At 32.5% G+C, this 17,035-nt stretch overlaps 1 protein-coding gene across 1 annotated transcript; it reads left to right on the top strand.

Annotated features, from left to right (window-relative positions):
- The first annotated feature begins 1,004 nt into the window (after positions 1–1,004).
- On the top strand, positions 1,005–11,713 carry LOC108914803 (sphingomyelin phosphodiesterase 1). The gene is made up of 9 exons (XM_018720698.1): positions 1,005–1,170; positions 1,528–1,808; positions 4,951–5,112; positions 5,209–5,433; positions 5,536–5,714; positions 8,185–8,379; positions 9,767–9,937; positions 10,053–10,242; positions 11,325–11,713. The coding sequence occupies exons 1-9, from the start codon at positions 1,095–1,097 to the stop codon at positions 11,625–11,627; spliced, it is 1,782 nt and encodes a 593-aa protein (XP_018576214.1). The 5' UTR covers positions 1,005–1,094; the 3' UTR covers positions 11,628–11,713.
- Positions 11,714–17,035: the final 5,322 nt, after the last annotated feature.

Raw genomic sequence — 17,035 nt, forward strand, 5'->3', positions numbered from 1 at the left:
CTAAATTCACCTTGTCGTGAGTTCAGTTGCGCAGTAATACCGTTGCCAGGCTAGCACCGGAGCTCATTCTCTATCTGAACTATCTCTATCTTGTTATTAAGTCAGTCTTTGTCATTTCTACTGTGAATTCTCTTCATGATCTTCGTATTTCGCGGATAAGATTTTCTACGATTTTGATTAACTTAACCTTATCTCTATGCAAAAGTCAATATTTACTGAAATGTCCTTCTAAATGTCATACCGTGAAACCACGTTCGTATGCTATATTTCGGTAAACATTGACTTTTAAATAGAGGTAAGTTGATGTAAATCCTAAAACAAAGTTTTAAAGGGTTAAAATAGAACAAAATATGAATAAATAGAATGCACCTGTACAAAGTTTATGGACAAGGAAAGCTACACTTGAAGTATGGCAATGATTTTATAAGCAATGCTAACAGATAAGGATAAGCGAATGTAAGAGCTAAAGTTTGCCCACAAATTTTGACGTTTGTAGGCCGTTGGGATCTAGTGGGCATTGCGATCGACGATCTCAGATTTGACAAATTATGCAATTATCATTAGTACTTTACATTTATTACCTTTACTACAGTTTTATAATAGTTTGAGTAACAGAATGCCTCTTTTTGAGGCACACTTTCTTAGATCTGATGGCGTTGACCACGCTGCCTGGTCGCAGTCAGCTTAACTTCCCTTAAAACTCTGGGCAAGGTCAACAATTAGGCGGACCCTCTTGTCCTGTGTTGCTAATGAAGTATGGCAGTTAATTTTCAGGACACCCTGTATACTTGCCTCATAGGTGTTCATTTTAACAAGTTAGCAACAGAATGCGCAAAAAATATTAACAGGTTTAAACTAAAACCGAGAGTAAAACATTACCTCATCCAGACAAATAATTCTGGGTTTGCAATCATCTAATTGAATAGACCCCTTCTTATTTAGTCCGCCTCTGCCAACGTCCGCGTTATAAATATACAATTGTTTAGGAATTTGACTTTAGTTTTGTTGTTATTTTTGTTGTAAATAATGTGAAATAATCCCGTAGTCTTTTATTATATGTCAACGTGTGGTTGCGGTTCTAAAAGTTGTTAAAAATGAAGAAAACTCTGTTTATACTTGTGCTGTGTACATTCTCAATAATTGGAGTTTATTCCTCCATTCAGCAAGACAGTAAGTAATAAATGCAAACTTTATTAAAATCCTACTTTTTATAATTAATCTGATAACCAAGAAACGACAGTAATAAGTATTATTAATTTATTATATGCGGCGTATTTTCAAAACTACGTTTACTTAATTTTTTCCGAAAATAATATAAATTCGTGTAATATTTAGACATTGACATTGACAACTTTCACCTTCGACTAAACGTCAGTTAAATACCTATTCAAAGCTTTGTATTTCAAGGAATTTAGAAATTATAATATATTTGCTCTTTTGTATAATTTAAAATTCTAAAATATGTAAGTTATTTGAATTTAAAAATCAAATTATTTAACTTTAAATTATTCGATTAATTTTTTTTAGGAATTTTGGAGGCAGTACGAAACGGCGTGGTAAAGCTTTTAACTGCCGATCGTGCACCGAACTATCTTACAAAAGCGGTGAAAAATATTTCGAAAATTAAGGATACCTTGGAGTCCGATGAAACTATTTGTCAGTCATGCCAAGTAGTCGTGCATCAAGTACTTACTTATAGAAGAAATGGAGCAAATAAAGATTCGATGAAAACTTATTTCAATAAATTGTGCAAAATCTTTACAGGGTGGGGAAATACGGCTTGCCATGGATACATAGACATCGAGATAGTAAGGATTTATACATTGATTACTACGGTTAATACAAATCACTAAGGGCATAATTTTTTTATAAATAGGTTTTAAAGGGATAAAAAATTGTGACAGAGAAAGTCAGCTAAATTGAAAAGGAGTAGTCACTGTTTTGTGAATTTATGAACATGCCGGGATTTTTATATTTCTTATGGAAATTATTGCTTTGTATCTTTTCACGCAAAATAGATATAGTTACTACTATATTTAAAATAAAATTGAAAACTATTCACTAACACAGCAGTAATATTTATAGTGAATTAACTAACGACAGAAAATACAAATTACACATAAGTAAACAAACACCGCCATGTTGTAAGGAAGTAGATTGTGGGCGCCCGCTAAACATTGTTATCGTCAACCATTATCCTGTGTCCTTTACTGATTTATATTATACTGTGATTTCAAAATATTATTCTAAAAAACGTGGAAAAAAATCTACTAGCAAAAATAGATGGTTACACAAGACAATTGTTACAAATAATTTTCTATGCATAATATTTGTATACTTTCCAACAACAATTTTTATGCAGTATATCATTGATATACAGGCCATTCATACAATAACTATACAAAACAAAAAAGATGATGTATTTTTTAAATAAATATAGTAACTTAAGAACATGTATGCTTTCTAAAGAGGAAATTCTGAATTTGCTGTATTTTATGAATTTTTTTAAACAGCACCCAAAATAAGCATAGCAGGATCATGATTTTTTATTGTGAAGTTATAATCTCCAAGAATACACATAGTAGGTATTCTGAGGGTCTAAATGTTTGATCTTTTTCGTTCTTATTTTAATTTATTTACTAATTATTTGTTATAATGGCCTATACACTTAAATATTGGGACACTCTGTACATGGATAAGTGACGGATACTACCTATAGTTACATAAAATCATCAGGACATAAATATTTTTAAAAACAGAATTTAAATTAAAATTGAGTATTTTTTTTACTTCTAGTATTTACAATAGTTATTTACACCATAAAGTATTATTTACTAGCCGAGGACGATTTTGCGCCCGAGCGGAGCGAGGGCTGGCAATAGAGTCCGAGACTGGTAAATTATACTTAACTGCTGCGTGGTGTATAACATTTTATCTGCTCCCACAGTTCTTTACGGTTCATGAAATAAAGATTAGGTTTTATTTTTTGACATTTCTTAATCGATACATTTTGACTTATTTTTGTAAAGTCGCCTTGGTTGGTTATTTGAATTTTGTCGTTCCTAAGGTGTTTATAAACAAAGCTACATAAAAGTTGCAATGTTGCTGGTTTTGAATTATTATTTCTAAACGAGTGATTTTCAAATAGAAAGTGCAACAAATACTGCCTGCGAATTTTTATTGCCCGAGTAGTCGAAAGTGCGCTACGGACGAGCATATAGAAATTTCAAAGAAAGGTGCCAGAACAAAAATACTGGTGTTTCTGAAATGTCACTGAGCATATTTCACGAAGAGGTCAGGAACTTTAAAGTCACCGGCGAGTTTGTGGAGTGAATACTCCTATAACACATATTTGTTAATGAAGGTAGTGCCGGTCTTAGACATTGCAGAAGCATGCCGTTCTAATAAACGTCAATTTCAAAAATTTCGATGACATCATTATTGCAGTTACAATTCCAGATTCTAAAAATGGTATGTCACGTACGTTTGCAATTACTTCCTGTCTGGGTTCTGTTTCTCACCTAGCAATTCTCAAGAAATACATCAAGATTAGATTGGAAATTAAAACGCTTTTACGCTTTTTATGCGCTATCAAGCAGGTAGATGTTACAACCAACCAGTCGGCAAGAATACCCTTTCTATGATTCCTAATAAGATTGCACAGTTTTTGAAATTAGAACATCCTGAAACATATACAGGCCATTAATTCCGAAGAACATCGGCAACGTTACTGGCTAATACAGGAGTTGATGTTTTAGCAATCAAGAGTCATGGTGGGTGGAAATCAGCCACAATTGCAGAAAGTTATGTTGCTGACAGTTTAAGTAACAAAAATGAAGTGGCCAACAGGATTCTTTACAATTACACTTCAACTCCATGTTCTAGTAGTACAGTGCCGGCCCTCTGAAAGTGGACGACTCTTATAAGCAAATTGTCTATAATTGGCCTTTGTGAAGCTCACCTGAAAATGTGAGGTTCAAATCGACTGTCATTATATCAAATTTAATGTGTGTCTATCATACTAGTTCTAGTGAGCATTCCATTTTTCTTTGAGTTTAAATATGCTGTTCTTGCATACATACAGATCATCCACAATGACCAACCATTCTGAAGTAAAGTTATAGCTCTCACTTTCTCTGGTTCCATTAAACGCGGCATCTTAAATTACCAAGCAAATTATTAATGACAGTGACATATAAAAACTTCATAACATCATAATAAGAAAAGTATACCACATTACAGTAGAAAAATAAATCATCCACTTTCAAAGGGCCGGCAGTGTACGTCGGATCATGCTGTTTTAATGAATCAGTCAGATAATATTGAGCCTGCGGTGACTGAAATGGAGCGGTCAAATCATTTTGAGAAAAATGTGACAATTAGTATACGCGAGGGGAATAATTAAGTGTTACTAAATGTAATAACTGTACAATTACTATAAATATTCATTCATAATACATAATTAATAAAATGTAATGTTTACCAAATATTTCTATTTATTTGTTCATAAAATATGCGTTTATAATTCGAAATCTCTTATTTCCCTAAGCCCTAAGGAGATATCACTTACCTCCCGTTGTCCATAGCAACTTCCACTTCTACGGAAAAATTCACTTACCTCCTTAAAAACAATGTATGAATAGTTTATTTACTATAGTGGGAGCAGATAAACTACTTTATATAGACTGTTATACGATATTCCTCTATTCACGTTAACGTTATGGATTAAAATATGAAGTAAATTTATGTTTTGAATTTACATACCGAAATAAATAAGCATTTATAATATTGACCGTTTTAGTTCTCAGTTGAAATGTTATAGGAAATTGAAATTAATAGTAAAATGTTCCCGTTCCTCGAATATTCTGTTTAAACATTTTTCCTAAATTTATAAATCTTATTGAATCTGACAAAATGTCTATGTATGAAAATAAATCCTCGATATTTTAGGACCCAGTTTTATACATGATGGACAATAAGAATGACTTAACTCCAGAGAGAGTGTGTGCAATTTATTTCCAAGCACAAAAATGCGTCGATCCTGATGCAAAGAAATGGATCATCCCCCTTCCGCCTCCTCCAAAGAAAAATGAGGAAATTGAGGAAGATGATGTGAGTACTGAGAATATTACCAATGTCCAACACGTCTTTGCGATTGGAATGTTTGTTTATTTTTTCCTCATATACATTAACAAATTATATTTTCAGGATGATGACCAAATAGGCCCACTTAGAATTCTCCACTTGACGGACATCCACTACGATCCTCTCTATAAACCTGGAAGTAACGCTGTGTGCAAAGACCCTCTTTGTTGTCAAAGTGGGGTTCCTTCAAAACCTGGAAACGCGGCTGGATATTGGGGAGACTACAATGTCTGCGATATGCCTCGCCATTCGGTTTTAAATTTGCTGAACCATATCAAAGAAAAATATGTAAGGTTTAATTGAAACATTGTATTTATTACAATATCGTAATTATATTAGAAACGAATAGTACAGATTTATTATCATTCCAATGTTGTCCATCGTTTTCAGATAAAGGACATTGATTTTATCTACTACACAGGAGATATCATAAGTCACAAATCGTGGGCTTCATCCAAGTCAGAAAATACAAAAACCATTAAAGAAATATACGGATTATTTGCTAGTATTTTCCCAAATACAACCATATATCCAATATTAGGAAACCATGAACCTCACCCCACTGATTTGTAAGTAAAATAAAGTATAAATAAGTACAGATCTCTTAAGAAACTCAACGATTTTTTTAATATTCCGAAGAAATTCAATACTGTACTAATTAATATTCCACGACTTATCAAGTTTTTCAAAGTAACCCTTTACTATACAGGGTGTCCAGAAACTCTTCTGCCAAACGGAAACTACAGGTACTAGAGGTTATTTTATGTCGATTTAACTCAAATTACCTTAATCCGAAAATGCTTCCTAAGTGAGCTACAGCCCTTTGAAGAAGACATCGTGATATGAGTTTTCTTTTAATTATTAAAAGATGCCTTTACTTAAAAATTTCAAACTTTGTATGATTAATAAACGGATACAAACCAGTCATTCGCTGTAATTATTTTTATTTTTTACTTTTTTTTGTATCCGACACCAAATTTGAAAAATTCAAGATAATTTTCAAAAAAAAAATGTCCTCTTCTTTGAAATCGATATCATGAACCGTTTTCGATAAAAATAAATTTAAACTTTTCGTGTTTCTAACATCATGTTGTATTATAAAATTGTATCTGTAATATCAAGTTGGCTTTGAAAAAACAACAAAATCTGACAATGTGTCAAATTATTTTGATCATAAACAGTTATTATTGTTGTTGCGTGGAAAAGTTAAAAAAATAATAGTTAATTTGATCAAAATGGTTCATTTTTCGAACGAAGAATATGCTGACATGCATTTAGTTTATGGGGAAGTATAATGTAACGCTCGTGCAGCAGAGCGAAGATATGCGGAAAAATTTCCAAACAGAAGACATCCCACTCGCGCAACATTTGTAGCCGTATACCAAAGATTAAGAGAAAGTGGCTCAGTAGTACCTAAAAATACTGAAACTGGTAGACGGCCTGATGTTACGATGGAATATGAAGACGATATTTTAATTGAAATCGACAATAATCCTGAGGTTAGTACCAGAAGACTCGCTGCTGTGTATCCTGGCATTTCCAAGTCTTCCATACGCAATATTATTCAAAAAGAAAACCTTCATCCTTTTCATTTTCAAAAAGTTCACGCCATGATAGACGGTGATTTCCCTGCCCGCGTAGATTTTTCAAACTGGTTGCGGAATAAAAAAAATCAGGATCCTATTTGTTTTTCCAATATTTTATTCTGCGATGAAGCTACGTTTACCAGAGATGAGATTTTTAATTAACATAATGCACATCATTATGCCTACATTGGTGATAATCCTCATGCAATAGTAGAGCACCAGCAAAGATTTAACATAAATGTGTGGATAGGTCTAATCGGTAATCAGCTTCTGGGACCCGTAGAGCTTCCTACCCGTTTAACAGGACAAGAGTATTTTAATTTCCTACAAAATGTTTTACCTGATTTAATGGATGATGTTCTCCTGATGCTTCGAAATAATTTATGGTTCATGCACGACGGCTGCCCAGCTCATTTTAGTAGAGACGTTCGTCAGTTTCTCGACAATAACTATGACGACAAATGGATTGGAAGAGGTGGTCCAGTTGGTTATTTAAAATCATTAGTCTATGCTATTACAATAGAAACCCGTAATCAGCTGTGGCAAAGAATTCAAAACGCTTGTAATGAAATTAGAAATAATGCAGGCATTTTTCCAAAAATTAGACGGTCTTTAGAGAAAAGAATGAATTTATGTATTGAGACAAATGGTCGTCATGTAGTGCATCTATTGTAAAATTAATTATCTTATTTATGTCGTTAATTATCTTTATTTTTGTTTTTTATTTTAATTTTATTTTATGTATTTAAATTGTTGTTTTATACCCTCACGAAATAAAATTATTTAAAAATTTCCAAAACAATGTAAACAACTTAATACTTACGACTTTTATTATCAGTATTTGTAAATTTTGTTCATTTTTCAAAGCCAACTTGATATTACAGATACAATTTTATAATACAACATTATGTTATGTTAGAAACACGAAAAGTTTAAATTTATTTTTCTCGAAAACGGTTCATGATATCGATTTCAAAGAAGAGGACATTTTTTATGAAAATTATCTTGAATTTCTCAAATTTGGTGTCGGATACAAAAAAAAGTAAAAAATAAAACATTTTTAATAAAAATACCCGTTTGTCTCCCCCTACTGATACGCTTGTGGTGGTTGTAAAAAAAAAATAATTACAGCGAATGACGGGTTTGTATCCGTTTATTGATCATACAAAGTTTGAAATTTTTAAGTAAAGGCATCTTTCAATATAATTAAAAGAAAACTCATATCACGATGTCTTCTTCAAAGGGCTGTAGCTCACTTAGGAAGCATTTTCGGATTAAGGTAATTTGAGTTAAATCGACATAAAATAACCTCTAGTACCTGTAGTTTCCATTTGGCAGAAGAGTTTCTGGACACCCTGTATTTTTCTTTGTAAAAGAGTTTGTAAGAGTTTGAATTTTTATAGGTTAAAATTAATACAGTAAATAATTATTACATTTTCTATTTTACATCTAGTTATTCGCCTGAAGATGTCTTGCAAAATCAAATATCTACTCAATGGATTTTCAATTTATCTGTTACTGAATGGTCCAGATGGCTTCCAGAGAGTACTCAAGATACTATTCTAAAAGGAGGATATTATTCGGTTCTGATAAAACCAGGATTTAGGATTATTGCGATAAACAGTAACTTCTGCTTTACTAGCAATTTGTAAGTACATGGTTCACAATTTATCCAAAAAAATTTGAGCATTTACTAAAATATATTTTTAAAAGCACTACGAAGCTGGTCGACCGCAGCTTATAGTAAGTTTTTTGCGCCTTGCCCAGCCTTGACCTGGCACCTTCTGAATTTCATCTTTGCCGTTCTCTGAAGGTGTTTATGGATGGAAAAAGATTTTCTCTCAATCATGAGGTCCGCAATGCCGTGAAAGAATGGGCCCGAGAAGCGGCGGGAGATTTTTTTGACGAGGGTATATGAAAGCTCATCTTTCGGCTCACAAAGTGGATTGAGGTTGAAGTCGACTACGTCGAAAAATAATGTTTGATGTACCTTTCTGAATATGTACTTGTACATTCTTCATAAATATACATACTGCCGATGCTGTTTCTATTTTTAAAAAATTGAGTACTCTTACTTTGTTCATATGTCTCGTAGTACGCCTAAGCATTAGTACCAGCGTTTTATACATTACAGGTTAAATTTTATTGTGAATGGTTGTTACAACAAAATACTCAATATCTTCGATTTATACATATACGATGTATTAGATACAGAAGAAGTTGTGTTTATATCAAATGGAATAACGTTCACAACATACATTTTTGGGAACTTGAGTATCTGCATGCGATTCCTGTGGTTCTTTCACGATGGTGTGCACTCCATTTTCGACAAAATCGCAAATACCTTAATGAAGTTCAAGATATACGGTAGATTTTACGAGTAGAAACAATTGTATGATCTTTTGTCTTAAATCCTTTCTATTTTATGGGAACATTAAAAAAACGAAGTGTATTGTACTAAAATGGAAACTATTCATGATTGACGTGAACTTATTAGAGTTGGTGCCAAAAATTTACGAATTCAATACTAGCAAGATGAAGAAATATCTTCTCTCTTGGTTCTTTAAAACTGGTTTGTGGTAAAAATGTGTTTACGAGTGGTGAACAAAATTTTGAACGATTGTTGCAACATCATGAAGGTACTATTGTTAAAAATACTAATTAATGGTTGATTAAATTCATTTCATTGAGTTGTTTATGCGCAATCGGGACGTTACCAGACCAGCACCGGAGCTCATTCTCTGTTTGAACCTACTGGTAAGGTATTACAGTCGACCAAACTTCATTGGAGGGTAGATATATTTTTTTTAATGGTTTTCGAAGAGTTCTTTCTCATTTCTATTTTACACTATGACATTTGTATGGATTCATTGTACATCCCATATTTTTTTTATAAGTTGTGAGCCACTTAAAAAGTTTAAGAAATAATCATTTGTCGAAAAACAATTTTCAAAGAAAAATTTGTGCTAATTATACAATTTATAATAATTGTGCATGGTTAATGATTATTTAATATAAGAAAGACATGTCCTCAGGTGGTTGATGTACGAGGATGAAGACCCTCGAGATCAGCTGGCCTGGTTAGTTGAGGAACTATATAAAGCAGAGAAAAACAAAGAAAGGGTTCACATCCTGTCCCACATTCCACCTGGAGAAATTTTATGCCATAAGCAATGGAGCAATCAATTCCACAAGATAATAAATAGGTAAAGTAAAAAAATATGTGAGTAGTTGTAGAATAAAACTTGATCCTTTAATATCAAATAAATCTTTCTAGTTAAAATTTTTGGAACATGTGGAAATAGTAATTTATTGTTTCAGGTTTGCTCACATAATATCAGCGCAATTCAACGGTCACACACATATAGACGAGCTGAAGGTGTTTCTCGACGAAGATGATGAAAGCGATACCGATAAAGTCATAAACGTTGCCTTCAATGGTGCAAGTTTTACAACATTTGTAGGATTTAACCCTAACTTCAAAATCTATGAAGTGGATCCTTCAAGTGCCGTAAGTTCATAAAATAAAACTGAACAACTGTAAACAAATTATATTTTCTCAAATGCAAATCGATCAAAGAAAATGTAGTACAACAAAAAGTTAAATATTTAATCTACAGCAATAATGCCTACATAAGGTTGGAAACTGTTTCTATCTAATTCATATATAATTTTTGAAAAAAACTAAATTGTAATCTAATTGTTTAAAAATAAAAAAAGTGTTAACTTTAAAAATTTACTGAGGCCGTCGTAATCAACCGATTTCAATTTTTCAAAAACCATTTGAAAGGAAACAGAGATGTTTTATTTGAGGCTTGCAACATTTTGAAAATTCGAAAATTTTTTTTCAAAATTTTTTTGAACCGATTTTAATGAAATTTGATGTGTTGTTTTATTATACTCTAAAGTTTTTTTTTACCAAAATTAGAATGCTCTCGGAGCAATTAAAATATTTTAAAAAATTATCCAAAAATTTTGATTATTTTGCCCTATTTTCATCAATAATTATTGCTATTTTGCAACATCGGTAATAAATTTAAACATTTTTAACTTTAACAGTTTATTGTGCAAAATTCAATTCTAAAACTTTTTTTCCTCTTCAATATTCTTCTAAAATGCATAGGTTCCTCCAAGATAAGTAATAAAGTCAGATAAAATAGGTATTTTTAAAATTTTTAACATTTTTGCAATTTGGAAAATGTCCCGGACCTCGCCCAGATTTAGAGATCTACACTTTTATTATGTGAGTTGTACTCAAGGCATTCCAGCAAAAATTAGCTTGCCCCCTCTTACATTCAAGAAGTGGGATATTTCGACAGATCCGTGTTAATGAGAAAATATAATAAATATTAAGTATTCTGTTTAAAAATACACAATCATGTTTTATAAAGCAACGTAACGTTTGAATGTTTTTTTTTAATATAATGAGAATACAAGTACCTACTTGAGCTGCGTGATAACTTTGAATCTACTGTTGTGCCTGTCCCTGTATTTAACTATTATGGAACTTCTAGGAGGAGGAGCAACTTCCCCTTTTGTCCCTCATGCTGTAGGTCCTTTATATCAATGTCATAATTTTATTTTACTTTTTAGATGGTCTTAGATTATGATCAATACATTTTCAACTTGACAAAGGCGAACCAAAATACAACACCTCCGCAATGGTATAAACAGTACTCCTTCAAAAATGCCTACAATTTACATGACATGAGTTTGCCGAGTTTTGAAGATTTACTAGAGAAAATGTCCAAAGACGATGATCTCATGTGGCAATATTACCGATTCCTGGTCAGGGACAGTGATGTGAAAATAAAGGAAGGTTGCAATAGCAAGTGTTTAAAGAAGTTGTTGTGTTATATTACCGCTGTCGAAACCAACGAGTCTGTGAACTGTTAGCATGTAGCAATTCAACATATTTTATATAATCTGTATAATTAGCAGTATAGATTATGAATTTGAATAAATTGTATTATTGTTTTTTATACATGCCGTTTATTTTCCAACAATCTTTAGAAAGAGAAATGTAAACTGTTTGGTACCAAGCATTTATTTAAAAGTGATGTGGGTGTTCCATGTTCAGACAGATATACCATGCGCAAGGTTAAATGTACATATACATTCAGAAAAGAATACCACGGTTTTCGAGATTTAGGCTCTCAAATTCTTTGCAAAAATGCAGTTTGCTTGATCTATGAAAGTACCAACAATTTAATACCGTGCAACGAATTTATGTGAATCAGCAACACCTAATAGTGTTTAGAGATGGCAATGTGTGGAACCAAAACCGTCATGTCGCACAAAATCGCAAAATACTGTAGTACAACCATAGAATATACAACAATGGATTGAAATTTGGTCGCACTTCTCTTCCTATTTCTACTGCAAATTGCAATCTTGTACATGTACCTACTTATGTATGTTTTCAGCCACGAAAATTGAATAATTCCAAATATTTCGAATTTTCACCACCAAGAACGGCGGTGATAACATTTTTAATATCAAGGCGATGTTTCGCATTGTATTAAATTATTCCAAATATTTCGAATTTTCATCACGAATAACGGTAGTGACAACATTTTAACAGTAAGGAGATATTTCGTATTGTATTAGCTATGTCATGTCCAAATTTGGTTAGTGCAACTCCGTCGGATTCGAAAATTCAATACCTATGTATGTTTTCAGCCACGAAAATTGAATAATTCCAAATATTTCGAATTTTCACTACCAAGTACGGCGGTGGACACATTTTTAACATCAAGGCGAAGTTTCGCATTGTATTAGGTAGCTATGTTCTGTCCAAATTTGGTTAGTGTGCAACTCTCGGTTTCGAAAATTCAATACCTACTTATATAAGTTTTCAGCCACGAAAATTGAATACCTCCAAATATATCCAATTTTTACCACCAAGCACGTCGGTGACAAGACAACATTTTCAACAGCATTGTATTACGTAAGTCATGTCCTTTCCAAATTTGGTTAGTGCATCTCTCTCGGTTTCGAAAATTCAATACCTAAGTACCACTTGAATAGAGAACTGACTAATCTTAAATCAGTTTGTTTTAGAATCTAGATTCTAGATTCTAGAACATACAAAATTAACAAACTTTCTTGCTTGGTGCTCGGCGTATACTGCTGTGTTATCGCCAGATTTAGGCGAAGGTATGCAAACTGGTAATTTACCCTTTTTTTAAAGGGATTGTACATTAGAATTAAACGTTCAAATTGAAATCCACACGCTATACGCTGCAAACGTATAGATTTTCGTCAAATATTTCCTGTTCTCCTGATCCGAGAAACGGTAATTTGTTCGATTCGATAAGGATTCTGTATTTTATACACTCGAAAGAGCGGAAACATCCTCCGTTTTTGTGTTTTTTTTTTAAATTCTACTGATTTAAAAAATAGGTGTTCTTATTGATACTGGTTTTAAGTTTACGCACTCTAATTAATAACAATTAATATGTAATTTCCAAATGTTAAATATTGCGATATAAAAACGATGGTCTTGTAGTTTGTTTTGCACTTTTGCTCGACTTACCTTAAGCCGGAGATACCTGTCTGTAGCACTTGATTCACATGTTCACTTTTTTTTTATTAGAACTAATTTCCCGATTTTTTTTTAAAGAATGTTTTGGTTTTAAAACAACTTTAAAAATTACAGTAGAACAGAATGACTGACGACCGCGCCATCTAGTTTGTAAGATAACCACTAACCAAAGATAATAAATTTTCGGCAAGGAGTTCGTTCGGAATTTTAATGATAACCATTGAGCACAGAAGATAAAACAATGTTGCTTTATCTTCTGTGCCATGATTATATGTATAATCTTATCATAGCTTTGTAGAAATTGTAGAACATTAGATCTATGATAAGAGATAAATTTTATTTTCTATATGAAAATAATCAATAGTAGCAAAAGTTAGTTGCCATATGTTTATGATCTGTTTTTCTGTATGTGCAGCGTGTATAAGCAAAACATAAACTAAAAATAGATACAGAGAGATCGAGAATGATTGACCGGATTCTGAACGTACCCTGTCTCAATTGCTATCAAAACTGATTTCCGTTTGCTAAAATTACTTTTTTATCCGTGCAATTTCATGGTGTTCTGTGGCGATTTCACAATTTGACGTTCTGTTCATTGGCGCACGGATTTTTTGGCTTGAATATTATTTTGTAGATTTTGTTGTTACCTGATATATTTTGCGACATTATAAAACAGTATTTTTCAATACTACAGTTAGAGTAGGTGGATATTATACGTGAGTAATTAATTTATTGCGTATGTTGTTCTCTAACCTAATCGGTTTTTTAATTTAGGTTAACATGGCATTTTCATTAGAACATGATAAATTTCTTCTGGAGGCCTATTTTCGTAGTGGACAAAACAATGGTAATGGTTGGAAATATTCGATGAATTCGTGTCATTTACAATTTCAAGAACAATTTCCAAATGATGAAATTGATTATGAAATTTTTTCGAGACACGTGAAGAGATTAGTGGAACGCTTCCATAACACTGGAAGTGTTTGTAGAGGAAAATCTCCAGGCAGAAAGTCTATTCTTACAGAGGAAGTCTTGGAAGATGTTGAAAACCGCTTACGAGCTAGTCCAACCAAATCACTACGTCGGTTATCTGCTCAAACAGGTACTTAATAACAAATATTTATTCTAAAATTTGTATCATTATTCCTAAATTGTTTATAGGAATATCATATGGATCATGCCATAAAGCAGTAAAGAAGTTGCATTTTCATCCTTATAAAGTTAGTGTTGTGCAGGAACTACTTCCGTTAGATTTTGGAAAACGTGTGCAATACTGTAATTGGTTTAACGAAAATCTGAATGACGACGATATTCTAGATCTAACATTTTTTTCTGATGAAGCGTGGTTTCATTTAAGTGGGTACGTAAACTCCCAAAATTATCGCTCTTGGAACACAGAAAACCCTAATATTTTGCGTGAAACAACTCTGCACCCTATTAAACTTGGTGTTTGGGTAGCTATGTCACGTAGAAGAATAATCGGACCATATTTTTTCCGTGAAAATGTAACTGGGCAGGTATATCGGCAGCAAATATTGTTACCATTTTTTGAGGAACTTCACGACGATGAAATCCATCATGGATACTTTCAGCAAGATGGCGCAACAGCTCACACCTCTAACGAAACTTTAGAGTTGATTAGAGAGTATTATGATGATCGAATAATTAGTCGAGATAGATGGCCACCACGTTCTCCTGACCTTACACCCCTAGACTATTATTTATTTGGTTTTTTAAAAAATTCAGTATTTGCTCAACGGTTACACACGATTGAAGAACTTCAAGAGGCAATTACAAACGAAATTAGGAGTATTACACAAAATGTTTTACAGAATGTATTTAATAATATGAAAAGAAGAATTAATACCTGCTTGAACAACAATGGACATCATATTGAACATTTATTGTAAAAATATAGATATTTTTATGGATTTTATGTAATTTTAAGGTAAAATATTCAATAAAATGTGAAAAAATTCCAATTACTCTGTTATTATATATTGCATGTAACTGTTGTTTATTGCTCTCGGTCATACAGACAATCCTACCATCTAACATAATCAAGCACTTCCAACTGCTTGCATTTGCTTGAAGCAAATTTTTTTAAGACACTTTTCCTGAATTTCGACAGCTAACTAAAATGTTCAGCATAAATTTTTGGGCTGGATCGCTTGCGCTGGATATTCAGAAGTGTGAAAGCAGTAGCTGCAAAATAGTCGTCTTATAAGCATACAGCAGTTTGCTTTGATGAAAAACAGCAGCTTGCAGCGTATCGCTGTATAGCTGAATCGTCTTAGATGCCAAGAATGTAGCCACAATAGTGCTTCTGTTTTAAAATTAACTCATAACGTTTTAAAAATAAAATCGCTGAAGCACTTACAGTCGTTATTCAAAATTAGCTACATCAAACTTTGATTTAAAAGTTTTTCTAATTGTAAATGAAATAAGAATTTTGGAAAAGTTAGGCTAAACCTACATTTGATTCTGTCATCCTCTTTAATAATAATAACAATAATAACATTTATTGGTCCATCAGTATTGCTTAATTTGTGAAATAACTTTGATTTTTGTTAAATAATTGATATTTTTATTATGAATTTCCATTTTGACAGTAACCTAATTTATTTGACGTTTGAACGTAATTATTTGTTTACCATTAAAATCCCTCAACCTGCGCTCATGATTCTAGTATTGGTATCAAAAACTGGTATGCCGCACATCAAAAATCAGTATGAGGCGGCACGGTCAATCATTCTCGATCACCCTGTATAAATAATAAATGAAATAAAATAATAAGTAAAGACGGCAAATCTACTATCCTTTTCTCTACTTTTATTGAGAAAATGTAAACTGATAGGTTAGGTCAGGCTAGGTTTATCTGTATGTAGAATGGAAGAAAAAATGTTAAATGTTAAAAATGATTCCTATGGCCTAACGTCTTATATGAAATGCGCATGCGAATGAGAGCATTGAAGCGAAGTGAATCTAGAGTCTAGTCTAGGCAGTAGTAGTGACTAAGTTACTTACAAGTTACTACAGACTACAGTGCCTTTGTAAATGATTACTCCTGAGTTTAGGCAGCCAATATTGCACGATTGGTACTGCCAACTAAAAAGCTGTAAATGATTAGCAGAGAGCGGACAATTTGTGTCTTTAACCTTGAACATAGATATGTCATTCATAAACCTAGATACATTATCCATGACGCAGTGGCGTGTCGGGTATGCATCGGAAATTTACGTGATAATTCACGAAAATTCTACGGTACATACATTTTTAAGCGTTATAAAATATTTAGAAAATCAGAAATTGTATACTACATATTTATTAAATAAAATTCGGTTAAAAATAGTGTCGTTCTTTTAATTGGAAATTAGGTCAATGTAACGAATACCCTCAGGCGACGCACATGATAGAATAGTCCAACTCACGCTCCATTCATAACAGGGCTGCAGTTTGAATTCTGACCAATAGGAATTCGATAAACGCAACGGATGTCGACGGAAGGACTAGAGAAGGGCGCGAGTCTCATTTCATTTCTTTAGAACTAATAAAAAATAAATAAATAAAATAAATAAAGTTACTGTTTCAAATAAAATTACTGGTAACGTGGCTTAAAATCACTTATGAAGGCTCTATAGAGCCTATAACTAAAATCCAGAGATAGCAAAATCTACTTTACTTCAAGGTTTCTTAGAGCAGGCGTGCTTTTCAGTTTTCTTCTTTATTATGAAGTATCAATAAGTGATATGCACAT

This window comes from Anoplophora glabripennis, unplaced genomic scaffold (assembly GCF_000390285.2).
Source record: "Anoplophora glabripennis isolate ALB-LARVAE unplaced genomic scaffold, Agla_2.0 scaffold19, whole genome shotgun sequence".
In the NCBI taxonomy this organism is placed as follows: Eukaryota; Metazoa; Arthropoda; class Insecta; order Coleoptera; family Cerambycidae; genus Anoplophora; species Anoplophora glabripennis.